Here is a 27,284-nt window from a genome sequence, read left to right on the forward strand (position 1 = left end):
ACCCTGGCCACGAGAAGGGTCGTCTCCGCCATGGCCACCAGAAAGGTCGTCTCCGCCATGGCCACCAGAAGGGTCGTCTCCACCATGGCCCCCTGACCAGCCTGGACCGCCTGAGGGGTGGTCTCCTGCTCCGCCATGGCCCCCTGACCAGCCTGCTCAGCCTGGACCGCCCGAGGGGTGGTCTCCTGCTTCGCCATGGCCACCTCCTCGGCCTGCTTCGCCGTGGTCGGCGATACCATCCTGGACTCTCCTGCCTGTCGTTTCCCTGTCCACCCTCCGGTCACAGACTCCAAGATGCCCACCCCCCCTCCCGTGTTTTGCCTTGTACGGCGTGGGTCGCGCCTAGCGGGAGGGGAGAGTAATGTCACATTCACCGTCTGTCTTCTCTGGACTACACTTCCTAGAATCCTCCGTCATCATCACCTTCACCTGCATATCGTCTTCATCATCCTCAACACCTGTGTTCATTCATCATCATCTCCTTCACCTGTTGTCTTGTCATTATCTTCTCTGTATTTAAGTTCCCCTTCTCACCCATGTCTTTGCCGGTTATTGTTTGTGCACTAGCACACTGTTTTGAGTTTGTTTGGATTTTGCCTATGGAAATAAATATTGAGTATTTTGTATCTTCGCTTGACCTTCGTCTTCAACCCGCTGACGTTACACATAGTATATATTATAGACTAAACACATTTAAAATACATTAACAAATTATTTTGGACAACACTTGAATTGAATGATTTTCCATGTTTTCCATTAAAATTCTTATTTTTAGTATATTAGTCAATACATCAAAATAAATTTCCTTTAATAACTTTTTAAGAATTTTAAAACCCTATAAAATCCTAATTATTTAAAATGTTTAAGTAAAACATAAGTAGACATTACATTTTTTTTTTAAACATGCACTCAAGTGAGTTTAGAAATATTATCATGAAAGTGTACTGTCTTTAAATAAAATTTTAAAAAAATTTAAATACACTTGTGTGTTTAGAAATATTGTGATGAAAGTGTACTATCTTCAAGTGAAACTTAATTAGACATTATTATAAAGTGCATTTTTAAAAAGTACACTTAAGTGTATTTAGAAATATTGTCATGAAAGTGTACTTTAAGTTAAGCTTAATTAGATATTATTACAAAGTGCATTCTTAAAAAGGGCACTTAAGTGTGTTAAGAAATTGTCATTAAAGTGTATTCTATTTAAGTACACTTAAGTGGTCTTTCATTTTAATTAAATTATCTGCAAGTGCACTTTTTAAAAAGTATACTTTTAAGCACAAAAAGTACGCTTTCAATACAATTAAGTACACTTCTTTTTCACAAGGGTAGGTACAATTTCAAACAGTTTTCTAGTAGTTTCTTCTGAAATACCCAGTTCTCCCGTTATTCAGTGTTCTATTTGACTCGAGGTAAGCCTATCTTCGATTCTCTGCTCATTTTTCATTTCTACCTTTTTAATTTTATTGTATTTAGACACGTTTCGACTTTAACAGCAGTGTGTGAAAATTATTGCAGTTTTATTGCACTTAAGTATTGCCTCCTAGCAGCTAGTTTCGATTTGGCCCATTTTCGCTTTATTTGCTTAATTGCTGGGCTAAGTCAGCAACTGTAGAAAGATATAAATATAGAGTTTCAGATCATAACCAGCGGACAAACGGTCAGTAGGTGGAGACGGCATAGCGCGATAGTAGTTTCTTCTGAAATACCCAGTTCTCCCGTTATTCAGTGTTCTATTTGACTCGAGGTAAGCCTATCTTCGATTCTCGGCTCATTTTTCATTTCTACCTTTTTAATTTGATTGTATTTAGACACGTTTCGACTTTAACAGCAGCGTGTGAAAATTATTGAAGTTTTATTGCACTTAAGAGACTCTCTATTTATATCTTTCTACAGTTGCTGACTCAGTTGTCGTGTTGTAGAGATGGATTGGCAGGGAGGACGAGAAGCTCAGTCTTTGCCAGGTTGAGCTGCAGGTGATGTTCCTTCATCCATGTCGAGATGTCCGCCAGACAGCTTGAGATCCGTGCAGCTACTGTGGGATCATCTGGTTGAAATGAGAGGAAGAGCTGTGTGTCATCAGCATAGCAGTGGTAGAAGAAACCATGTGCCTGTATGATGTGTCCCAGTGACGTGGTGTAAATGGAGAAGAGCAAGGGTCCAAGAACTGAACCCTGGGGAACCCCTGTGGTCATCTGATGTGCTTTAGATACCTCGCCTCTCCATGCGACCCTGTGAGATAGGACTCAAACCAGTGGAGGAAAGTTCCTGTGATGCCCAGTGATGAGAGGCTGGACAGAAGGATCTGATGATTCACAGTGTCAAAGGCAGCAGACAGATCCAGGAGAATGAGAACTGAAGATTTGGAAGCAGCTTTTGCGATCCGTAGGGCTTCTGTGACCGACAGTAGTGCAGTCTCAGTTGAATGCCCTTTCTTGAAGCCAGATTGGTTGACGTCCAGCTGGTTGTTCAGAGACAAGAAGGATGTTACTTGGTTGAAAACAGCTCTTTCAAGTGTTTTCGCAATGAATGGTAGGAGAGAGATAGGTCTGTAATTCTCTACAAATGATGTGTTTAGTTGTTTTTTTAAGCAGTGGAGTTACCCGAGCCTGCTTGAATGCAGTAGGGAAGGTGCCAGTATGGAGGGATGAGTTGATGATGTGTGTGAGTGCTGGTAGAAGTGTGGGAGAGATGGCTTGTAGAAGGTGTGAGGGGATGGGGTCTAGAGGGCAGGTGGTAGGATAACTGGAGAGGAGAAGTTTAGATACTTCTTCCTCGGTTAGCGGAGAGGAGGAGGAGAGAGGGTTATTGGCTGTGGAAGGGGTCAGTCTGGGTTCCTGTGTGTGTGGAGCTGAGAACTGACTACTGATAGATGTTGTTTTGTTGGTGAAGAAGTTAGCAAAATCGTCAGCAGTTAAAGAGGAGGCGGGTGGTGGTGGAGGTGGACAGAGGAGAAATTTGAATGTCTTGAAGAGTGATCATGTGTTGGAGGAGCTGTTGATCTTGTTGTGGAAATATGAAGATTTTTTCGGCATGAACATCACCATAAAAAATGGAAGAGAGGAGAGATTGATACATACTCAGGTCAGATGTGTGTTTTGATTTGCGCCATTTCCTCTCCGCTGCCCTGAGTTCGGTCCGGTGTTCACAAAGAACCTCAGATAACCAGGGGTTAGAGGGAGTAGCGGGTCCAGGCCTGGAGGAGAGAGGGCAGATATTGTCTAGAGAAGAAGTTAGAGTGGAGCATAAGGTATCCGTTGCGTAGAGAGTTTTAAAGTCCGTGTTTAAATCCAAGCACTCCTGTGACAGATTTAAGTTACACTTTCCGTCTTGGCGTCTTGGCGGCAGGAATTTAAATCTTTAACAATGTCATGAATAAGAAAATCTGAAGTGTGGATTCACACCATCAGAAAGGATATTCTCCAAGGCTGGATTTAGCATCAAGAAAACCATGATCGCACTTCTGCCTGCCAACCTTAACAAGTTGGTTTTCCTCGGGACATTCTAAAATGCTTAATGTGACTTCATGTATTGGAACAGTGATATTAAAAGACCAAACTCAGTAAAGACCATACTGAATATGACTATGAACGCAACGCTTTTTAATTAAACAGTAAGCGTTTTCCTCTCAAGAAAATGCTTAAGGCGGCTTAATAGGCTACTTAGACAGTGGTATTAAAATATCAATTTCTGTACACAGTACACACCTTATTAAGAAATCGTACTATGTCCAGATAAGCAGATTTACCCAAAATATGAACGCAACGCATTCCTCCAATAGAAAGCCACGTTAAGCGTTTTCTTTATAATAATGGTTTTCTATGGGAGGAAAATGCTTAAAGGTCCTGTTCTTCGTGATCCCATTTTTCAAACTTTAGTTAGTGTGTAATGTTGCTGTTAGAGCATAAATAATACCTGTAAAATTATAAAGCTCAAAGTTCAATGCCAAGCGAGATATTTTATTTAACAGAAGTCCCCTTTCAAAGCCTACAGCGAACGGCCGGTTTGGACTACATCCCTCTACTTCCTGCTTTAATGACGTCACTAGAACAGTTTTTTTGACTAACCTCCGCCCACAGGAATACACAAAAAAAGGGGGCGTGGTCTTGTTGCACTCCCACGGAGAAGAGGAAGAGTTGCGTTTGTAGAGTGTGTTTGTCGCCATGTCGTCGAGACGCTGTTATTTTCATCCCGGAGTCAAATCACCTTTGTTTGGCCTGAGCGCATGCATCTCCACGTTATGGTAAGAGGTGTGACCTTTCCGGGCAATGTGCGCTAAGCTGCTGTCGAATCACAACACAGGAACCGCTGGCACAATCAGATCTCGTTACGTATTTCTGAAGGAGGGACTTCATAGAACAAGGAAGTCATCAGCCCGTTTTTAGGGAAAACAGTGGTATACAGTGGTGAAAACAGCGGTATACAGATAAGTAAATTGTGTGAAAAATACTGTGTTTTTTTACACGCAAAACATGAACAAATATAAGCTTCAAAAACACAGGAAAAATGGGACCTTTAATGTGTAATTAAACGTGTTGCATTCATATTCAAGGCTCATCTGCTTTTCTGTAGGCTGTATAGTATGCTTTATTATTATTAATAAGGTGTGTACAGAATTTGATGTTTTAGGCCACATTTACACATAGCTGGGTATTTAGAGAAACGAATATTTCTCCCCCTCCGTTTTCAAAAATAACATCGTGCACACAACATTGTTTTCAAAAAAGTTGTCGTTTACATCAACCCGCATAAATGCGCCGTCGAGCAACATCATAATTATGCCAAACCTATGGGCGGCAGTGTAGGGAGAAGGGTAAAGCCATGCAAGCCAATCAGAATCCTCAAAATCGACAACAACGAATAGCACGAGCGACTTCCAGTTCCTTTCAAAACAACAGACATGGCGTGAGATTCGTTTGTGTGGACAGACAGCGAAGCAAATGCAAACAGGCCAAAAACGTTTGCACAAAAGTAAAAATGAGTACCACCTTAACAGCCTCCATGATCAAATAGTAGCCAAACAAACTCTAAACATAGGGCGCTCACATGACGTAAGCATTTTCTGGCGCATAATGTGACGTTTGAGAACCTAAAACCCCGTTTCTCCCAGTTGACACGGCAACACATAACCGGCGTTTTCAGAAATCTCCACTTTGGCCGGAGTTTTTAGAAATAATCGTTTTCTGGGATAAAAACGGCGTTTTCTTGGATAAAAACGGCGTTTTCGTGTAAATGACAGGCCAAAACGCAGGGAAACGTAGTGAAACGTAGTATTCACAGAAATACAACGACAGACACAAACTTGTAATATATATTTTGCGTTTAATCTTACATTCACATTCGCGGTACTTCCTCAATTAGGCACTTGCAACTTCTCAAATCTGTCACTGCAATTTCAAATTTCGCGCCTTGACTTTTGCTACTCTTTTCGCGATTTATTAGGTGCAAAACTAACTTGTGCACTTGAAACTCAGAGGCGGTGAGAGAGAAAGGGGGTCGGGAGGAGGGGGGGTCAAAGGAGCCGTTTTATTGGTTGGCACCTAGCCAATGAAATGGGACTTCGATGATGTCACGAAACCCGCGTGCACTGAAACGCTAACATGGCTTAATGCAATGCATAGACTGATATTAAAAGAAATAAACGATATTATCAAACTCAGTAAACACAATGCTAATAATGCATACTACAGAATAGCAGATGAGCACAGAATATGACGAAAGAAAGCAAATGTGTGTTCAGTGCAAATAAACTTGCTGCCTGTGTTTTATTAATAATGTAACGAATTATGTGTTTTTTTGTTATTGTTTTTTTATTTTATAACTGTTGGTCCATTAAGCCTCATTAAGCGTTTTCTTGGTTTTCTATGGGAGGAAAACGAACAATTAAACGCGTTGCGATCATATTCTGTGCTCAATTGCTTTTCTGTGTGCTTTGTTTGTATGGTGTTTCCTGAGTTTGGTCTTTTAATACCACTGTCTCAATTAAACGCGTTGCGTTCATATTCTGTGCTCATCTGCTATTCTGTAGTATGCATTATTAGCATTGTGTTTACTGAGTTTGATAATATAGTTTATTTCTTTTAATATCAGTCTAATGCATTAAGCCATGTTAGTGTTTCAGTGCACGCGGGTTTCGTGACATCATCGAAGTCCCATTTCATTGGCTAGGTGCCAACCAATAAAACGACTCCTTTGACCCCCCCTCCTCCCGCCCCCCTTTCTCTCTCACCGCCTCTGAGTTTCAAGTGCACAAGTTTGTTTTGCACCTAATAAATCGCGAAAAGAGTAGCAAAAGTCAAGGCGCGAAATTTGAAATTGCAGTGACAGATTTGAGAAGTTGCAAGTGCCCAATTGACGAAGTACCGCGAATGTGAATGTAAGATTAAATGCAAAATATATATTACAAGTTTGTGTCTGTCGTTGTTTTTCTGTGAATGGCATTTTACACATTTGTGTCTACTTGTCTGCAGCTTCAGATTCAGAATACAGGTTTGTGACTACTGTATGCGAGTGCAAATTTCAACATTCAACTTCAGATTTTTATTTTACAGGTTTTCACATTGGAGCTGTGAGTGTAAATGTTCATGTACAAGTACCAATATTTATTGTACAAGTTCTCAAATTCAAATCTACGTGCTCTCGAGTTTTGCTACTGATTTACCTTCATAAAAAGACCACCTAGCGTTTATTGTTGTCTCTGCAGTTAAAAAGACAAAGTTGACAATTTTGGCTATACTTTTGTTATTTTAATCATTTTGATATTTTTATTTTATTTATTTATCTCTCAGGGTTGTCTAATGTAACTATTTGTGACTTGGGGTTTAAATATATGTTTCCTGCACTTTAGGCATTATGCACACATTTGTTCTCCACCTTGTGCATTGATTTCAACTTATTTCGTTTTTTATTTATTAGAAAGGTATATTCTGTTCTAATTGAATCCTGTCAATTAATTTTTTTTATTGTTTTTCGGAGCATCACTGTTGCACTGTACTTAGAGCGTGCTCGCACGGGCAATTTAGCCGATTTAATTTAATTTGCCAACATGTGAACTGCAAATCCCATCTGCAGGCCTTTTTGCAGTTATTTGTTATTTCTTAGTTTTATTGTTTCAAAAATGTTTATACATTTTGTTCTATTTTGTGTGATGTTCTGTACATTGTGGCTTTAGAATGTGGCAGCAAATTTAATTTGGAGACAAATGTTAATCATTGTCATTTAACAGGGGCAGACAATAGGAATGCAAATAACGTATATATTTTACATTTTAGACAGCAGCATTTGAACAGGACTTTTATTTTGTTTAGGCGATATGACGTCATAGGAACGCGCCACTCTGCTGCGTCTGTTGTGATTCGGCTGAAGAAAGGTTGGTGTTTTAAAGCATTTATTGTGTTAATCAGTGCAATCTTTAATCAATTATATATGTGTGTTTTTTTCACACGCGATGTAAGTAAATTATGTATTATTGAATGTAACATTAAACGGCTTTATCTAACAATAATGAACGTTATTTAGTGAGTGAAACACATCCAAACAAGTTACAAAAAAGGTGCATCTCATTTCGCTCCATATATCGTGAATCAGTCTATGACCAGTTTAAACATGAATTCGGCCACAGGTAAGTAGCGACAGAGAACTGATCTTTTCGAAACGCCGCAAGAATTGAATCAATTAAGGTTACTTCGTAAAATGATTCAGTGATTCAAAGCGCTCGAATCACCTCACGAGACTGCTGATCAAAACAGAGTTTGCTACGAAATCACAAGCATGTGTTATTATGACAACTTTTATATATTACTATTAAATATAATCTACAAAAGCATAAATTACTAATCATGAAGTGTCTCTATAACTTGTTCTTTTATTAATTTATATTCTTAATTTTGTTGTTTTTGCTGATAAGGGCATTTAAAGTCAGCACGAAATATTAACAAACCCTATTCGGTAATTTTTTCTCACGTGGTCACTAAAAAAATTGTCACATGATTGTCTGCTGTAAATAAAATGGCATATATGCTTGAAATAAGAATAAGATTGTATTTAATTTATACATTTATTATAACATGTAGGCTAACATAATATACCATTTAATTACATATAACAGAATAAGTAAATTGTTTTTTGTTTTTTTTCTTGGCCCATGACATGCTAGTTGAAATAGTTTTCTGTATTGCATATTATCTTAAATGGATGGATGGCCTTTTAAAAATGTGGAAATTAGCAAAAATAAGTTAATGCAGCCTCATTTAAATATAAAGCTGCTTAAAAAAAAAAAGGATATATATATATATATATATATATATATATATATATATATATATATATATATATAAGCTGCTTGGTTTATTTTTGATATATATAATATAATTGTATTTCAAATATTGCTGCCACAGTATCGACCCATTTCAAATGTTTACATGCTTATTTTCTCTTTCTCCAAAAGCGCTTCTCCCCCTTAAAGGGTTAGTTCACCCAAAAATGAAAATTCTGTCATTAATTACTCACCCTCATGTCGTTCCAAACCCGTAAGACCTCTTTGTTCATCTTCGGAACACATATGAAGATATTTTCTGGGCCTTGAAAGTTGCAATGACGTTGTCAGCTCTCAGATTTCATTTAAAATATCTTCCATTTGTGTTCCAAAGATGAACAAGAGTTTACCTTTAAGAGTTTCGATAAGAATAGGAAAAACAACTTCCGTTTTTTTGTCAACTTTAAATCCATTAACTCTCACTCTGACTGACTCTCTTACCAGTGCGCTGAACTACTGAACTAGAGCTGATTGAGACGCACAGAGATTTAGTTTGAATTTATTTTTCTTTCTGTTAATTATTCTCATCTTAAACATGACAGAGTGTCCAAACACACAGAAAAACTCCTGGTGAAGCGACTGAGATCTACGTGACACTATTATGAAGATGGCGTTTATTAAAGAAGAGAGTGAAGAAATAAAGATTGAAGAAACATTCAGTGTGAAACAAGAAGAAACTGAGGAACAAACAGGTTAGTTTCATTCTCAAAGCTGAACTCAGTCCTTATTAAAATGTCAACAGATATGAATGATTTTTTTTAAAGTGAGTCCTGAATGCCCTAATTAAGGCAGCTCCTTTTCGGGACGGTCTCTTGGCATTGCGTATTAACGCGATGAGGTATATCCTCCTTAAGTACTGAAGCCTGATTGTTTCGCACCAGTAAAAATGACTGGCCAATAACTTTTGAGTGCGTGAGCTAGGGGTGGAGCCATCTGCAAGCATTGGATTACTTTTTGCCTTCGCACAATGCATTGGATTGGCTTGATTTTTTAAATTTTTTTTTTTTTTGATGAAATGAAAGTCAGGACTCTCTGTGCCAAGATTTCCACCAACTTGAACTGTGCGCCGGCCACAGAAGGAAAGGCAGAGGCAGCAGTGTGTGGTTAGGCCACTCAGATGTCTGCACACTAGAGATGCGCGGATCAGCTCCAACGTCACCCGAATCCGCAACCAAAAACATATCATCCATCCGCCACAATAATTTTCTCTGATTTAGATATCCACACCCGATGGTCAAATTACAATTATTCTTATGTGTTAAGTGGGTGATAAATGGATGATCACCTTCAAAAGCAGACTCGGCGACGCTAGAGCTGATGTGCACATCTCTAATGGTAACATAATACACTGAGGAATGCTGCTTTTAAATGAACATTTATTTAAAGCAATTTATTTGACAATTTAATTTTCTTAATGGCATAAACATAGGCTTTACTCCATTGAAACGTAAACTGGAATGTCACTGTTTCTGTCACTGCGACTTCTCAAACACACACACACACTTCACAGCCGTGGCATACTACATACCCAGCACTTGATTCATCCTCGTTAATCACTTTGCTAAATTGCTCCCACGTGGTACTTTTCTTTCTTTTCTTCCTTTTTATTTTCTTTTCTTCCTTGTTTTGCCTCCATTTCTGCTTAAAAAAGCGGACCCGCGCAGCTCTCGTAGCGCATCTTCACGAGAGTGCAAATTAGTGCCTGTCTGCCTGGTGGAAAAAGTATATTTTAAACATGCTCATAATTTTAGAGAATGTAGTTAATATTTACATTATTAATGATTTATCATATCCACCCGAAAACCACCCGCGATTAATCAATGTTATTTTTATTACTTTACCTGCCTGATCCGCGGATTATCTGCAGAGCCCCCTGCTCCAACTGCGATCCGCGCATTGCTACTGCACACCTACACTGCTCCAACCGCGATCCGCGCATCGCTACTGCACACCTACACTGCTCCAACTGCGATCCGCGCATTGCTACTGCACACCTACACTGCTCCAACCGCGATCCGTGCATCGCTACTGCACACCTACACTGCTCCAACTGCGATCCGCGCATTGCTACTGCACACCTACACTGCTCCAACTGCGATCCGCGCATTGCTACTGCACACCTACACTGCTCCAACCGCGATCCGCGCATTGCTACTGCACACCTACACTGCTCCAACCGCGATCCGCGCATCGCTACTGCACACCTACACTGCTCCAACTGCGATCCGCGCATTGCTACTGCACACCTACACTGCTCCAACCGCGATCCGCGCATTGCTACTGCACACCTACACTGCTCCAACCGCGATCCGCGCATCGCTACTGCACACCTACACTGCTCCAACTGCGATCCGCGCATTGCTACTGCACACCTACACTGCTCCAACCGCGATCCGCGCATTGCTACTGCACACCTACACTGCTCCAACTGCGATCCGCGCATTGCTACTGCACACCTACACTGCTACACCACACCACACCTACACCAACAAATAAGATTGAAAAACATTGCTATCCAATCATGAAAAGACCAGGTGTAAATGCCCTGAAATGCATTTGAGATGGATTTAAATCCGATCACTTAAACACTACAGGAGGTGGTTTGAGACACATTGTAAATGCATCTGGTTTTTTAAGCAACCTATGTAAATTTTACTCCTCCCAAAATGGTAATAAAATAAACACAAGACTGTGTTATACAAGCTCTCTGTAGCCAGATATGACCAAGCTACTGCAAAAGCCATTGCCACACACTAAACCTGGATAAGTTGAATTTACTAAAAAAATGGAGGTAGATAACTTGAGTGAATGAATTGATTACTTGAGTGAATTAAACTTAAAAATTCCAGCCCTTTTAACATCAGTGGCCTGTTGCACAAAGCCGGTTTCAGTTTCTACCAAGGTAAGTTCAAGATGAGCTTGAACAAACTCTGTTTGTTTTTTTGGGGCTCAAGAAGGTGGATTAGTTTTCATTGCATGGTTTCATTGCTATGGTAACTTGCGTTATACAGCTAACCTGCTCCAGAGCAGGTTCTATTCTGTGTTAGACATCGCAGACCAAAACTCCTGTGGTCAGCTGTGAGTAAAGATGCAATTAAGCTCTAAATGAATCAGTGAATCAATCAATACGCTCTCCATGTTCCATTTATTTGGCTGTTTTGCTGCATGTGAGACACTTTCAGGTGCACGCCCTTTAGAGTTAATCTAAAACCCTGGATTAAACCTGAGTTGACAGAGAACGAGCATTGTGAGACTGAGTCTGATCTAAACCAGGTTGGATTTGTCAACTGCAAACCTTCTCTGGAACTCAGAGTTTGTTCAACTAGCTTCATGCAACAGGCCTCAGGAATCGCATGCAGTGATGTACAAACATTCCTGATGTAAACAAGGAAATGGTTCTGTTCTTGTACAACTTCCATGTTTGAGACTGTTTTAATAGCTGTGCTTATTACTCTCTTTTCACAGTTATTAGGGCAATACTTAAACTGCCAAAGAATCTCTTCCTGTGATCTGCACAAAACAAGATGGTATGTAATTAGAGAGTTATTAACCTATATAAAACAGGAGTACATCCATCTGTTTTTGTATTAAAACATTTTTGATTAACTTAAAAGGTAAAGTAGGCAATTTTCGGAGAGGCTAGCAATAGCAAGCTAGCTTTGAAAACGTAAGATCCCTCCCTCCCTTCAGAGCATCTCCAAAGCCACGCCTCCTTCAAAACACATGAACATTTTTTTTGTTCTGGTTTTATCTAGTTTATTTTCCTGTTTCATTGGTGTCTAAGTATGAAGGGTTATTTTTTTCTTTTTTGCTCACTGAATATGTTACTCACCTGTGTCTAGTTTAGTTAATTATTGCAATAACTATTAATATTTTAGTTTATCCTGTGTTTATATACTTTGTTTTCTCAGTTATCTGCCAGTTGTTGTCTTTATTTGGTTATACAAAGCGGTCACGTTTGTTTCTCCTTGGATCATCATCTTGTTTTGTTGAAGAATGCTGCACATAGATTCTTGTCTGCAAGACGTTACTGAACAACCGGCCAAGAACAATTAAACATTTATTTACCAGCAGCAGTCTCCCTCAAGGATCACATCAGCGTATTCCTCAGTGTAGCCGACCAGGTACCTTTCCCAGATAATTTCCTGATTGCCTTTTTAATTTTGGACTGAAGGAACCGCTGAAATCTGTTTCACATCAGGATTTATGGGAAGTGTTCCCGGTTCCGGCTGACCTAATCTATGCAGCCTAACATTGAATTATAGAAGTCTATAATGTATTACGTGAATGCTAGGTTAAAAAGATGTCTTTAATCTAGCTTTGAACTGACAGAGTGTGTCTGCTTCCCGGACAATGTTAGGAAGACTGTTCCAAAGTTTTGGTGCTAAATAGGAAAAGGATCTACCACCAGCAGTTGATTTTGATATTCTAGGTATTAACTGGACGGAATTTTGAGATCGCAATAGACGTGAAGGACTATAATGCGTTAAGAGCTCGCTCAAGTACTGCGGAGCTAAACCATTTAGTGCTTTGTAAGTAATCAGCAATATTTGAAAATGTATGCGATGTTTAATAGGCAGCCAGTGCAGTGTTGACAGAACCGGGCTAATATGGTCATACTTCCTGGTTCTGGTAAGAACTCGAGCTGCTGCGCTTTGAACTAGCTGTAGTTTGTTTATTAAGCATGCAGGGCAACCACCCAGTAGAGCATTACAATAATCTAGCCTTGAGGTCATGAACGCATGAACTAATTGTTCCGCATTTGTCAATGAGAGCATATGGCGTAATTTAGATATATTTTTAAGATAGAAAAATGCGGCTTTACAGATACTAGACACGTGACTTTCAAATGAAAGATTGGTATCAAAGAGCACACCCAGGTTCCTAACCGACGACGAAGACTTAACAGAGCAGCCATCAAGTGTTAGACAGTATTCTAGATTATTACGTGAGGAAGTTTTTTTGTCCAATAATTAGAATCTCTGTTTTTTCAGAATTTAGAAGTAGGAAATTACTAGTCGTCCAATTTTTTATATCAGCTATGCATTCCGTTAATTTTGTGAATTGGTAAATATTTGAATTGTCAGGGTGTGAAGAAATATACAGCTGAGTATCGTCAGCATAACAGTGAAAGCTAATTCCATGTTTCCTAATGATATCTCCTAATGGTAGCACGTACAGAGTGAACAGCAGCGGTCCTAGTACTGAGCCTTGCGGTATGCCATACTGAACTTGTGATCGATAAGACATCTCTTCATTTACTGCTACAAACCGATAACGGTCAGATAAGTATGATTTAAACCATGCTAGTGCAATTCCACTAATGCCAACATAGTTTTCTAGTCTATTTAAAAGAATGTTGTGGTCAATGGTGTCAAATGCAGCACTAAGATCGAGTAACACTAATAGAGAGATACAACCACGATCGGATGATAAGAGCAAATCATTTGTGACTCTAACGAGAGCTGTCTCGGTACTATGGTATGGTCTAAATCCGGACTGAAAAACCTCACAGATATAATTTCTTTCAAGAAAGGGACACAGTTGTGAGGATACTGCTTTTTCTAGTATCTTTGACAGAAAGGGTAGATTCGAGATCGGCCTGTAATTGACTAATTCTGTAGGATCAAGTTGCATTTTTTTAGCAAGCGGTTTAATCATAGCCAGCTTAAAGGTTTTTGGTACGTATCCTAGAGACAAAGAAGAAGTAATGATATTAAAAAGAGGATCTATGACCTCTGGGAGCATCTTTTTCAGTAGCTTAGTCGGTATAGGGTCTAACATACATGTTGTCGATTTAGATGAATTAACAAGTTTGCAAAATTCTGCCTCTCCTATAGCAATAAATGTTTTCCTCAGGGAGACTAAAATGCACTCCCTGATGCGATACTGTAGTAGACGGTTGCATAGTTATAATTTTGTCCCTGATATTATCAATCTTATAAGTGAAGAAGTTCATAAAGTCATTACTGCTGTGCTGCTTGGAAACTTCTGGGTTTGAAGCTTTCTTTTTCGTTAGTTTAGCCACTGTTTCAAATAAATACCTAGGATTATGTTTATTTTCTTCTAATAGGGTTGAAAAATAAGCAGATCTAGCAGCTTTTAAAGCCTCTCTGTAAGTAATCAAGCTCTCCTTCCATGAAATGCGAAATACCTTTTCTTCCAGTTGCACTCCATTTTTCTGGCTGCTCTCTTAAGGGCCAGAGTGCGCTCGTTGTACCACGGCGTAGGACTATTTTCTTTAATCTTCTTTAAGCGCAACGGAGCAACTGTGTCTAAAGTGCTGGAAAAGAGAGAGTTAAAAGTTTCTGTTGCAATATCAAGTTCTTCTAAGCTATCTGGGATGCTGAGATGATGAAACTGATTAGGAAGATTATTGATAAAGCAATCTTTAGTGGCAGAAGTGATAGGTCTAACATAGGGTTGTGCCGATGGATGATATCATCGTCCATCGTGATGGCTGACCGACATCACGATGGAGAGCCACCATCGTGATGCCACGCCCCCCGTTGCGAGTCGGGAGTGCGACGCGCTAATCGTAGTCTCCTCTATAGTTAACTTAAAAACATTGCAGGGATTGCTATGTAAATTCAATTGAGAATATAACTAATGCATATATGCTATTTTAAATACTGTAGTCTATGCCAGAGACATGACGTGCTAGTCTGTGAAAATACCGTGTCAGGCAGGCTACACAAATATTGATCTTGACATTGTTGGCCTCTTGTCTTTTTCACATGTCTTACCAGTGGCGGCTGGTGAAAAATATCTTAGGTGGGGCTGTCATAATCAGCCGTTTTTAATAGTCTGGTAACCATGGGAGTATTAGGCCTACTTTCTGCCCTTGGTATGTGTATTGTGCTTTGATGTTTATTTTGTTCTATTCCTTAACCCAGTCCCAGTGGTTCTCAAACTTTTTAGGGTTGTACCCCATGCTTTAATATCCTTCTGCTTACCCCCACTCTTCAGTCACACCTTTTTCAGTAAGGGACAATATTTGCCCCCTTAAATCGATTTTTTCAAATGCATTTTTACCTTTACAAATACCTTTATAAAATAAATAATGCTTTGAATAAAAAAATAAAAAAAGTTAAATAGATAAATATGCAATGATGGTAAAAACGAAGAGATGCTTTTAAATATTAAATTAAAACCGCCAGTAGCCTATGTGATGAGTCATCGAGTCATTCATTCAGTAACGAAGCAAGTGGCTGTATTTATGAATTAATCATTGAATCATTGACTCTAAAGATTCGTTCACAAACACTGCTGTGTGCTGCAGTTCTGCTGTGGCTTTCATTGGCGCTATTCATTTATTGTAAAAATACTGACAACTGTGTTGAAAATGAACATCACTTAATATTTCGTTTGTTGAACTGTTGTATAAAATCAATGTCACATTCGCAATCGTGTGGATCTTCATATAATGTAATCAACATTAAACACAGGAACTCACACAGGGTATGTGTTTGTTTCAAAGAGAGTTTGAATTATATCGATCTCCATGCACAGCCTGTGTCTATATTTGTTCTTCATGCTAGTAAGTGCTAACTTAAATCCCTACTTTTACAAAGGTAACGTACATTGTCGAGAACGGCAGTATAGCGCGATTTGCCGAGGCAGCAATCTGCACGAGACCTGTCATATAGCCGACACGCTGCTTAAATGCATTAAGTTTTGTTTTGACCGCAAAAGATGAGGTAATTTGATCGTATGCCATGTATTTACAGCATTTAACCTGGGAGAAATGCATACTCAGTTTAAATCGTATTTTAAGATGAGGTAGTATTAAAGGAACGGCAAAATTCAGCATTTTGTTCCCGCACCCCCTTCTGTCACCTCACGGTTTGAGAACCACCACAAACCCAGTTTGAGAACCACTGCCTTTATATATCTTTGTAAAACGAAACATAATAATAATATTACAAATAATTATTAGTATTAACCACCCAAACACAATTTAAAACAAACTGCATGATACCAGTGCTCTGTGAAAAAGTCAGTAATTATTTAATGCCATATTACAAGACTGAAGCATACACAAAAACAAACAAACTGCACAAACTTTCCATTTGCATTTGAAATTTAACTCAAAAATTTTAGTTACTTTCTCAGAAAGGTCCCTCACTTCGGTAACTGTCCATGTTGGATCTGTCCCTGTTGTTTTAAAAAGTAATCACGGAAAGCAAAACAAGGCATTAGCATGACCAGCCAGGCCGATAGCTGTCTGATGGAGATAGGCGCGCATGAGCGCGTGCGCGGGCGGGCACGCGCAGCTTGGGGCGCTAACAGAAGCGCCCATAGCTGACTAGATTTGAGCTCTCTGATTGGCTACAGTTTATGTCAAACATGTATATCTTAAATCAGCAATTGGCTAAGCTGCTCCACAGACCCGCCTCTCTGGGGCGATTTCTCTAGCGCCCCAGAGCTGATCGACGTGCACGCAGGTGGAGGAGACGTGTTGAAAAAGCAGACATTTTTAATTTCTATCATATTTTTCACATATACTGGGTGTATTTAATATCTTAAACACACAAATACTGACAATTTGTATGTATGATTTATGTATGTATTTACTTATTTATTTAATGAGTGTGGCTCATAAACTGTGGGCTGGCTCATGGGGGGGGCGGCGCCCTAGCGCCCTCTATTGGCCAGCCGCCCCTGTGTCTTACACTGTACATTTAACTTAAAATATTTTTGTATTTTGTACAAGAAACAGCCCTTATTAATGAATTATTAGTAGCCTGTAGTGTCTCAGGAAATATTGCTCATTGTCACATAGCTCTTCTGTGACTAGTGCACTGAAGCGGCAGTTTAAGATAAACCCAGACTTCAGCGAACGTCAAATAACTTATGTCTGGTTAATACTTTTAAAGACAATGGCCCTCATTTATCAAAAGTGCGTACACCAAATTTCCAGCGTACACCTGGCGTACACCCAAAACCACGGTGACTTTGAGATTTATCAATATGGACGTTGGCGTACGGCACGCTCAAATCCTACGCCAGCTCAGGAGGTGGTGTCCGCACGTTTTGAGTGCGGGAATGCGCAGAAAAACAATTCCTAACACCACAAAACGCACTGACAAACTAAAAGATATGATATATTATGACCCACTGTAAAAAAACAACATAAGCCGCTTTTACACCGAAATTACCCGGAACAATTTGTCCCAGGAACTTTTTTCCCAGGAACCTTTTTTGCCCCAGACCGGTTGCTTTCTGCGTTTACACCGCGGTCTAAAGTACCGGGAAGGTAAACTGCGTGCAACTGCTCCTCCCAGTCTGCGACGGACAGTAATCAGTTTTGAGCGCCACATTTATAAGTATGGAGGAGATTCAAACTGTGCTGCAGTTATTGGTTTACTAACGAGGTAATTAACATAACAAAATAGACGAGCACTGATACTAAAGCGTGTTCAGAAAGCTCGTATTTTACAAGGTATTTCCTTTTGCGCAAATACGCTTAAAAAAAGCCTGAACCCCGTCTATCAATCATAAATAGTGACAGTCTTGTAAATAGTTGTTTGTTACCAACCTCAATGCGCTATTTCAATCCTGTGTGTTTGCCTTGCAATAGATGTCAATGTGTAAACATAATGACTTAATATTAAAAGCTGTGGCAGAAAAGAGACGAGCACTGATAAAGCGTGTTCAGAGCTCGTAATGCTAACGTTAGATATAAAATTGTATGTTATCAGCTATTGCAGACATTGGCCGTGAGATGGCTGTGACGAACGCGCAGAAAGTTTCCTCTTCCACAAATACCCAAATAATAAAGACTGAAACTCGTCGCCAGTCCCCCAGTTTTTTTTATTAAATTCCATATTTGCAGACAGACAACTTTACTGCATGAAGCCACTTTTTAAAAGGGAGGTTAAAAATAAAGAAAATGCTGCGTGGAGTCATCCAACCAAAATGCGGCGTGAACACAACCAATCAGCTTGTGCAGCGCACAAGTCCCACCCCTGAAAGTTCCTGAACTTTGAAAAAGTACTACCTCGTGAGCAGGGACTATCGGAGGGGGAAATATTTACCCGGAACTTCATTTAGACCCTGGTTCCTGCGGTGTAAACACATCGAGTACCAGCCCAAAGTTCCTAGTTCCTGGGGAAAGTTCCTGCGGTGGAAACGCGGCTTTACTTCCATATGTCACTCCTCGCGTCGTAAAGATATGATATATTATGACCCACTGTAAAAAAACAACATAGTAGGCCTAATTATAAACTTCAGTGTTTATTTTTGTGCAACATGGACTTCAATGTTTAATTTGTGTGACTTTACCAAAGCATTTGAATTGTAGGCATATGTATTCCTTAAGTTGCGAGCCTGTGCGCTTTACCTGACGTTTCAAGCCTTGTTTATACTTTCGCCTGGCTCCGCAGCGCGAGTCTCCGCAGACTGCGTGCGCACCTCCCCAAACGGACGAGGCGTTTATACTCGACGCGCTCGCCGTTGTACTATTCTTTGAAACGATGGTTAGGCCAGGGTTAGGCCCGGCAGGTGTGCACGGACTGGGTTTAGTAATGAAAGGCTTTCAATGACCAAAAAAATAATTCAGACTGACAAAATAATAAAAATGACATTCTTCTTTTAAATAATAATAATAATAATAATACAAATAATAATAATAACGACATTCTTCTTCTAAATAACAATAAGCGTCATTAATAATAAAAATCTAGAAATCAATTTTGTTTCTTTCCACTTCCCTGGTTTCGCTTTCTCTTTCTCAAAGAAGTTTCTCTTTGCCGTCTTCCGTGTGTCCATGGCGTAAAATGAGGGCGCGGGGGAGGCGTAGACTTGAATATATAGGGGCGTGTTATTCTAATGACGCTCGTTTTCTAATGACGCGGCATTTATCAAGCGCGGGTATTGCGTACACTTGGATTTCAAAGGTACGCACAGCTTCATAAATCAGGCGGTGAGAAGAGTATAAGCATAATCTTACGCCAACATATACGCCCGTTTCTACGCAAGAATGATAAATGAGGGCCATTTTGCCTTGGTCATAATGTCAAAATAATCAAATGAAAGAATGAAGGTGATTCTGATAACGCATTTATTAAAACACAGAAGAACTCAGACCGAAACTCGGGATTTACATTTCACTTAATAATTAGCAGCACAATTAACTTTTTGTCGTGCAAAGCATAGCAAAGGCTACAAAATAAATTATGTTATTGAAATATTGTAAAGTGATAATATGAACTACACGAATGAACATTTAAAAAATAACATGCAAAATCAAAATTGAATAACGGATAGCGAAAAGTGCGTAAAGAAGTCTAGTATCTTTCACCATAGACCATGTTTAAATTTCGATGTTACGATGTTATGTTGGTCCAGAAATACCAACATATTAACTTAATCTGGTTTTAATAAGCTGCGGATTGGAGTAACTACACTACCCGCTGTGCTGAAGACCCGCTCTGATGGAGTACTGGTAGCACATATGCACAGATATTTCCGTGCTAATCTTGCCATGAACGGAAACCTTTTTCCGTTCGTTTTCCACCAAGTCAGTGGGTCCTATTCCCCATTAATGGCCATTTCCTGCAGGTACATGGTCATTTCTGCAGCTGCTGTGGCTGCTCTCTTCGCAAGAAGGCTGCCCAAAGACCACTTTTTTTTCTTAGGCACGGTGGTGGTGGCGGCGCTGGCATCTGATTCCTCTCCCTCTTCTCCAGCATGTGAGGGACCTGGTGTTGGCCTTGTCAGCGTCAGAGCAATGTCTCTCACAATCTCTTCCATCATTTCAGATTTTGTGGAATGAAGTTCGGGAGGTTTCAAATGGTCCCCTCGGTACCTGGGGTCAAGCAGTGTTGCTTTACACATCATCCTCTGGATGATGTCATCACCATATCTGCCTTCCATCTGCTCTAGGATGACACTCTTCAGGTCGGCTGTCAGTTTGGAATCATCATCTGACTCCTCCAGCACACCTTCTAAATGGGCCAACATCGGCAGCAGTGAGGACACCGTTACGTAATTTTCTCCAGAGAGAATGTCTGTGAAGTCCGCTACTGGCTTCAGCGCGTTGTTCACAGATTCCAGAACATTTATGTCTTGCCATGTCAGCTGGGGGAGTGGGCGGCGGCTTTTGTCTTGGGCAAACACCATTGATGGCTTGCTCCTGCTCCAGCATTCTCTCCACCATTTGCTGTTTTGAGCCCCATCGTGTTGCACAGTCCTGTCAGTAAAGACCCAGTAAATAATAAAATACATAATAAATAATTTAAACAATAATTCGTTCGTTGTTAGATAACCGTTTTAAAAATTACCGTGATCAGTGAGTGCTCAGGGAGTTTCAATTCCACTTGTGCTTTCTGCAGCTCATGTCGCCAGCTGTGCGAAAACGCAGTGTTGACTGCCCGGCAAACCCCGAAAGCTCGGTCTGTGCTGGCCTTCTGTTGCGCAAGCGAGTTGTTTATGGCCAGGTTCAAGTTGTGCCCAAAGCAACTTAACCATGGCCATTTCAACTGCCGGATGGCTGCAACAATATTCGCCCCATTGTCGGTAGTTATACAGGCAATTTGTTTCTCCTGTAGTTTCCAGTCATTAATTGCTTCTTCCAAATTATCTGCTGTATGGCTTTCGGGCATGAAGCTAGTTTGTAAGCATTTGGACTGCAGTGTCCACTCCTTATTCACATAATGCACTGTCACTGACATGTAGGGCATCACCCAGCTATTTCGTGATGTTACTTCTGACCTTGTTGAAAAGGTTTGGGATAGCCGTCTTGGAAAAAAGGTATGCAGCATGGCCTTGAACGACGGCTTCTCCACTGTATTGAATGACACCATTTCTTTGGCCAGGAAGCGAGTTACCGCATCTGTCAACTGCCTCCATCTGTCACTGTCGGTTTTATATTTAGTGCTTTTTGCAAAAGCCCCAGTTATCGTCTGCTGACCCTGGCTAGCTTTTTTGCTAGGCCCAGCACGTGCAGGCAAGGTGGCATATTCTGCTGGATGGCGCACACGCAAGTGGTCATGAAGATTGGTCGTCTGCCCATCTTTTGCGCGGACCACACATGAGCAGATCTTACACACAACTTCAGTCGGGTCCCTTGGCTGTCCACTCTCATCAGGTCTAAATCCAAATAATTGCCATATAGCCGAATTAGTACCCTTTTTAGCAACCAATACCAACGCCATTGTATCAACTTCTTCTTAAGTGGAAGGAATAATGTTTTAAATACCGCAAATTCTTTGATAAAATCTTTATAGTGCCCTGGTGGCCTGTATACAGTACCCAGCACAAATCTCAAACGTGATTTATCATTTATACTATATTTTTTTACATTAAGCACCAACACTTCAAAAGAAGTATATTTAAAACTTGACTTCTTGGTGGTTTTGAAAAGATTACTATAAATTACAGAAACACCTCCCCCTTTGCGTTTCAGACGAGGTTCATGTTTATAACCGTAATCTTGGGGGGTGGACTCATTTAAAGTAATGTAATCGTCTGGTTTTAGCCAGGTTTCTGTCAAACACAGCACATCTAGGTTATTATCTGAAATCATATCATTAACAATAAGTGCTTTTGGAGTAAGCGATCGAATATTCAGCAACCCAAGCTTTAGCATTTGCTCAACTGTATTATATCTGTTTTTTATTTGTTGAACATCAATAAAATGTTTAACCTTAGATGGGTTTGGACGTTTTTTGGATTTTCTAATTCGGGGAACAGACACAGTCTCTATATGATGATAGCTAGGTGAAAGAGGCTCTATGTGATGGGATTTATCTGACCTTGGTGACGCGAGGCCGCTAGCAGACGGTCGGTTTAGCCAATCTGTCTGCTTCCTGACCTGGTGCCCAATTTGTCATTTTTTTATCTCTAAGACTATGAGCCAAATTACTAGAGAGAAGAGCAGCACCATCCCAGGACAGATGAATACCATCTCTTTTCAACAGGTCAGGTTTGCCCCAAAAACTTCCAATTGTCTATGAATTCTATATTATTTAGCGGACACCACCTCAACAGCCAGCCATTGAGTGAACACAATCTACTAACTATCTCATCACTCCTGCGAACAGGAAGGGGGCCAGAGCAAATTACAGTGCTTGACATCGTACTTGCAAGTTCACACACCTCTTTAATATTCATTTTGGCGATGTCCGACTGGCGGAGTCGAACATCATTAGTGCCGACGTGAAAAATGATCTTAGAGAATTTACGATTAGCATTAGCCAGCACTTTTAAATTTGCTTTGATGTCAGGTGCTCTGGCTCCCGGCAAACATGTGACTATGGTGGCTGGTGTCTCTATTTTCACGTTCCGTGTGATCGAATCACCAGGGCACAATCAACAGAATTCTCAGTGGGTGTTTCACTGAGCGGGGAAAATCTATTTGTTATGGTAATCGGAACGGAAGAGTGGTTTTTTGATCCGCGACTAGAGCGATCCCTCACTGTCACCCATTTGCCTGGCTGCACAGGCTCTACTTCAGCTGGAACCGAATCATGTAAAGAGTTCACTATGCTAGGCGCATCCAAAATAATATCTAAAGCTCTAGCACTCTTACTATCCTCAATTAAAGTTTGGATGCGTGTCTCTAGTTCTGAAATCTTCTCCGTCAGCCTGACTGTCTCCTTGCATTTATCACATATAAATCCTATATTGTCGACAGACAAGGCTATGCTAAACGTGACATGAAGTGCAGGTGACAATAAGAGGACAAGACATTACTCACCGTGTTTGTTGACTGATTCTTACTCACCTGAGCTTTTTATGAACTCAAAGGCACGAGCGTGTGAGAGAAAAATAAATAAAAAATAGTTACTAGCGTGTTGTGCTAATAATAATGGAAGCTAGCGATGTCAGGTTAATCTGAGATGTTGGGTAAGCTGTATTTAGTAGTATAAACAACTAGAAATGATAGTAAATGATGGTTCAAAACAAAGAAATACGAGGCTAAGACAGAGCTTACAGCACCAAAGCAAACAAACTCACAGCAGGCAGTGAGGTAGACAGGAGCAATCGATCAGCGATGGGGGATAGAATCCGGGGGAACAGAATCCAAACCAATGTCCATCCCGCTGGTTTCGTCCAGTCTTCTGGCTTCGCCTCCTCTGTTGGTTCTATCCAGTTCCTTGTCTCCACTGGTTCCGTCCAGTTCCCTGGCTCCTCCTCATCCTTCCGATCTGTCATCCTTCCAGCTCCACTGACATAACCATTGTCCTTAGTTTCCTCAATTATGTCACTTGTTGTCTTTGTTTGGTTCTACAAAGCTGTCTCCTTGAATTCTCTTTTTGTTTTTGGTTAAAATAAAAATTGCTGCACATAGATAATCGTCTCAAATGTCACTTTAAATGTCATCATACATCTCATGCATCAAAGCAAATGTTGTGGTCTTTTGTAAAAAGAAACACTAGAAAAGCCAGTAAATCTTAACTTTTATATGGTGCTTAAATCTTGACTGAAATTCTGGACAATTCTCCATAAGGTTTCTCTCCAAAACCAAACACTATTTTTCTAATGTTTTTAGACATAAATGGTAGATTTGAAATCAATCTACTAACAAGTTCTTCTAGGCCAATCCCCCCAATATATAGATAAGGGGTTTGATATCTATCTATATATATATATATATATATATATATATATATATATATATATATATATATATATATATATATATATATATATATATATATATATATATAATTTTTTTTTTTTTTTTTTTTTGTTAGATATTTGTTGGTTTTGGTTTTGATACTTTACATGTCTACATGTTGAGATGTTTGTTGCTTTTTGCCATTAAACTGGGGTTCTTTTTTCTTGTCTTTTTTTTTTTTTACCCTAGACCTGATGGCATTGGAAGAAGAGAGTCAAGAACTGACTGAAAAGGAAGAGAAAAATCAGAATGAGAAACATCATGATTTCATAACTGGAGAAAAATCTTTTAGTTGCTCACGAACTAAAAAGACTTTGTCACAAAAAGGAGCTCAAAAGACAGGAGCTAGAAGTAATTTCACCTGCAAACAATGTGGAAAGAGTTTCACTCAAAACGAAAGCCTTAAAAGCCACATAAGAGTTCACACTGGAGAGAAGCCTTTCTCCTGCCAACAGTGTGGAAAAAGTTTCACTCAAAAAGGAAACCTGAAATTCCATATGAAAATTCACTCTAGAGAGAGTCAATTCACCTGCCAACACTGTGGAAAAAGTTACACTCAAAAAGGAAGCCTTAAAGTCCACATGAGAATTCACACTGGAGAGTACCCTTTCACCTGCCAACAGTGTGGGAAAAGTTTCACTCAAAAAGGAAGCCTTAAAAGCCACATGAGAAGTCACACTGGAGAGAGGCCTTTCACATGCCCTCAATGTGGAAAGGGATTTAAACATAAACCAACCCTTACTGCTCACATGAGAATTCACACTGGAGAAAAGCCTTTTACCTGCACTCAGTGTGGTAAGAGTTTTACACATAAACCAACCCTTAGTGCCCACATGAGAATTCACACTGGAGAGAAGCCGTTTGTATGCAGTCAGTGTGGAAAAAGTTTCAGATTTACAGTAATTCTGAATGAACACATGAGGATTCACTCAAGAGAGCACTGTTTTAAATGTCATCGGTGTGGAAGTAGTTTCACAGACAGGAAACATCTTACGAATCATGTAAAAATTCACATCGGCGAGAAGCCTTTCATGTGCGATCACTGTGGAAGGAGTTTCACACTTAAAGGAAACCTTAAGATTCACATGAGAGTTCACACTGGAGAGAAGCCTTACACCTGCCCTCAGTGTGGAAAGAGTTTTACGATTAAAGGAAACCTTGAGGTTCACATGAGAATTCACACTGGAGAGAAGCCTTACAAGTGTCAGCGGTGTGCAAAGAGTTTCACATATCAAAGAGACTTGAAATGTCATTTACAAACTCATTTTGGAAAGAAGTTACAATGTTCTGAGTATGACAAGAGGTTAACAAAAAGGAGCAATTTAAGAAATGACCTGCTCATTCACTCTGGAGGAAGGCGATTTAATTGTGATCAGTGTAAAAAAACATTTCTTTTGCTATCACACTTAAAGATACATATGAAAAGTCATGCAGATGTGAGACCCTATTCTTGTTTTTATTGTGGAAAGCGTTTTAAATGGCTCAGCAATTTAAAATGGCACCAGAAAATATGTATCTGTGTGAAATCGAAGCTACGTTCGCGTCCTATAATTTCCATTGTGTAGAAGTTGTCACTCATACATTTGATTCAGTATAATACTTTGATATCAGTGTATTGAATAAATACATCTGCATGGCTTTCTGATAGTATTCAGACCCATTTCCTTATGCTAAAATGCATAAAAAAAGTTATCTCTCATTTTTAACCATTCAAAACCCATTGACAAGTATTCAGAACTTGAATTTTTCCTTAACTTTGTTGAAGCACCTTTCTGCAGCCATTACAGCCTCAAGTCTTTTTTTGTGAATGATTTGTAAAGCTTTAAACAGCTGGATTATCTGCCATCTTTAGATCCTATCGAGATCTGTCAGTTTGGATGTGGACTTTAAGTGAACAGCCATTTTCAGGTTTATCCACAGATGTTCAATTGGGTTCAAGTCTGGGAATTTTTCCGGGTCATTCAAGGACATTCACAAAGTCGTCCCTGAAGGCCCTAACATACTTACTGCAAAGTTTTTTTTCCATTCTTTTCTTTGGGGTAAAAGAAGTTGAAATATGTGACCAACGGTATACTGTTAAGAAACATTCCGACGCCATCCACGCTGCTGTGAGCAGAGTTTAGATTAATATGTAATGTAATGCTTGGAGGCAATCAGGATGTTCAATCTGCGTATCGGCTCATAAAAGCTCCTCTTTTCACATTAAATCAGCAGTCCAGCTCCAACATTCTACTAGATAATGGTCCCTGAAAGACCTGTTGTCACAGACCCATCTCTAAGTCTTTCCTGTGACTTCAAAGACTTCACCAGGCACGAATAGGCACAGACATGTCCCTGCATTTAACTCATATCCCAAAATGTGTATGTATTCCTGTGTTGTATGTTTGTCCCTATATTATACTAACCTAGTTATGATTCTTTAGTTAAGTAACTTCAAATGCTGATATCCAGGTTTATGTAGGACTGTTTTAAATGATTTCATACCCCCCATTTTGTATTGAAATGATCCTCTCTTTATGCCTTAATTAATGGGGTAGAGTACATTACTGTAAAATGCATTATACAATTTTTTGTTTGTTTTTTTACTATACTTTGTTGTAAAACTGTACAAATTCCTAGACCACCATTAAACATGCAAATATGCTGCGAATGGAGACAAAGAAAATGTCCGGCAAACTTACCTTCAAGTTAACTTCGTTCAAACTTCCTGTGGACAACTGATTTCCGGGAAGAATCACTTGAGCTCACGAACTCACCAAGAATCTCCGTATTCTACATGCATCCAGGACTCTTGTTCAGCACCAAACCAATGCAAGTAACTGTTCTTATCAATCTTTAGATGCTTTTTAAGCTTTGGCAATTTGATTCTCTGATGGTTCTCATAGGTTAACTGTTTGTTATTCTTGCCATTCTTTGCTCCTCTCTCTTTCTTTATTTACTTTTTTTTTTATATGTATATATTCTTTGCTCAAGTTTAGTTCTATGTATCCGTAGTTTCATTTATTAAAAAACATTATATCTACGCTCGACTGTCTGTGTTTGCAGCTCACACATCAAAATCACTTTTAACGTTTGATCTTGCTACATACTTTCGTACTGTTAGTACTATATAGAACAGGAAAGGTTATTCTTCTTGGCCAGAAGAATAATCTTCCTTAAGAGTTGATAGAAGATTATACTGTCGGTTTGGTAGACAAACAGAGCAGTCGATTTAAAATGAATTGTTATAATTCATTCTGAAAGTTGATCTAGCCTATATATGTTTATAATTAATTATAATCCATTTAAGTTAATATACATACACTAGATTGCAAAAAGTATTGGGACACCCCTCCAAATCTT

At 39.6% G+C, this 27,284-nt stretch overlaps 1 protein-coding gene across 1 annotated transcript; it reads left to right on the forward strand.

Annotated features, from left to right (window-relative positions):
* Positions 1-7,295: 7,295 nt before the first annotated feature.
* On the forward strand, positions 7,296-26,980 carry LOC311289462 (uncharacterized protein). The gene is made up of 3 exons (XM_084407498.1): positions 7,296-7,369; positions 8,857-9,006; positions 24,132-26,980. The coding sequence occupies exons 2-3, from the start codon at positions 8,916-8,918 to the stop codon at positions 25,505-25,507; spliced, it is 1,467 nt and encodes a 488-aa protein (XP_084263624.1). The 5' UTR covers positions 7,296-7,369; positions 8,857-8,915; the 3' UTR covers positions 25,508-26,980.
* The last annotated feature ends 304 nt before the right edge of the window (positions 26,981-27,284 follow it).

Source organism: Rutilus rutilus, assembly GCF_951802725.1.
Source record: "Rutilus rutilus genome assembly, chromosome: 4".
Taxonomy (NCBI): domain Eukaryota; kingdom Metazoa; phylum Chordata; class Actinopteri; order Cypriniformes; family Leuciscidae; genus Rutilus; species Rutilus rutilus.

Coding starts and splice junctions, on each gene's coding strand:
- LOC311289462 (XM_084407498.1), top strand. CDS start 8,916: ATGAAGATGGCGTTTATTAAAGAAGAGAGTGAAGAAATAAAGATTGAA. Junction 9,007..24,131: donor AGAAACTGAGGAACAAACAG/GTTAGTTTCATT, acceptor TTTTTACCCTAG/ACCTGATGGCATTGGAAGAA.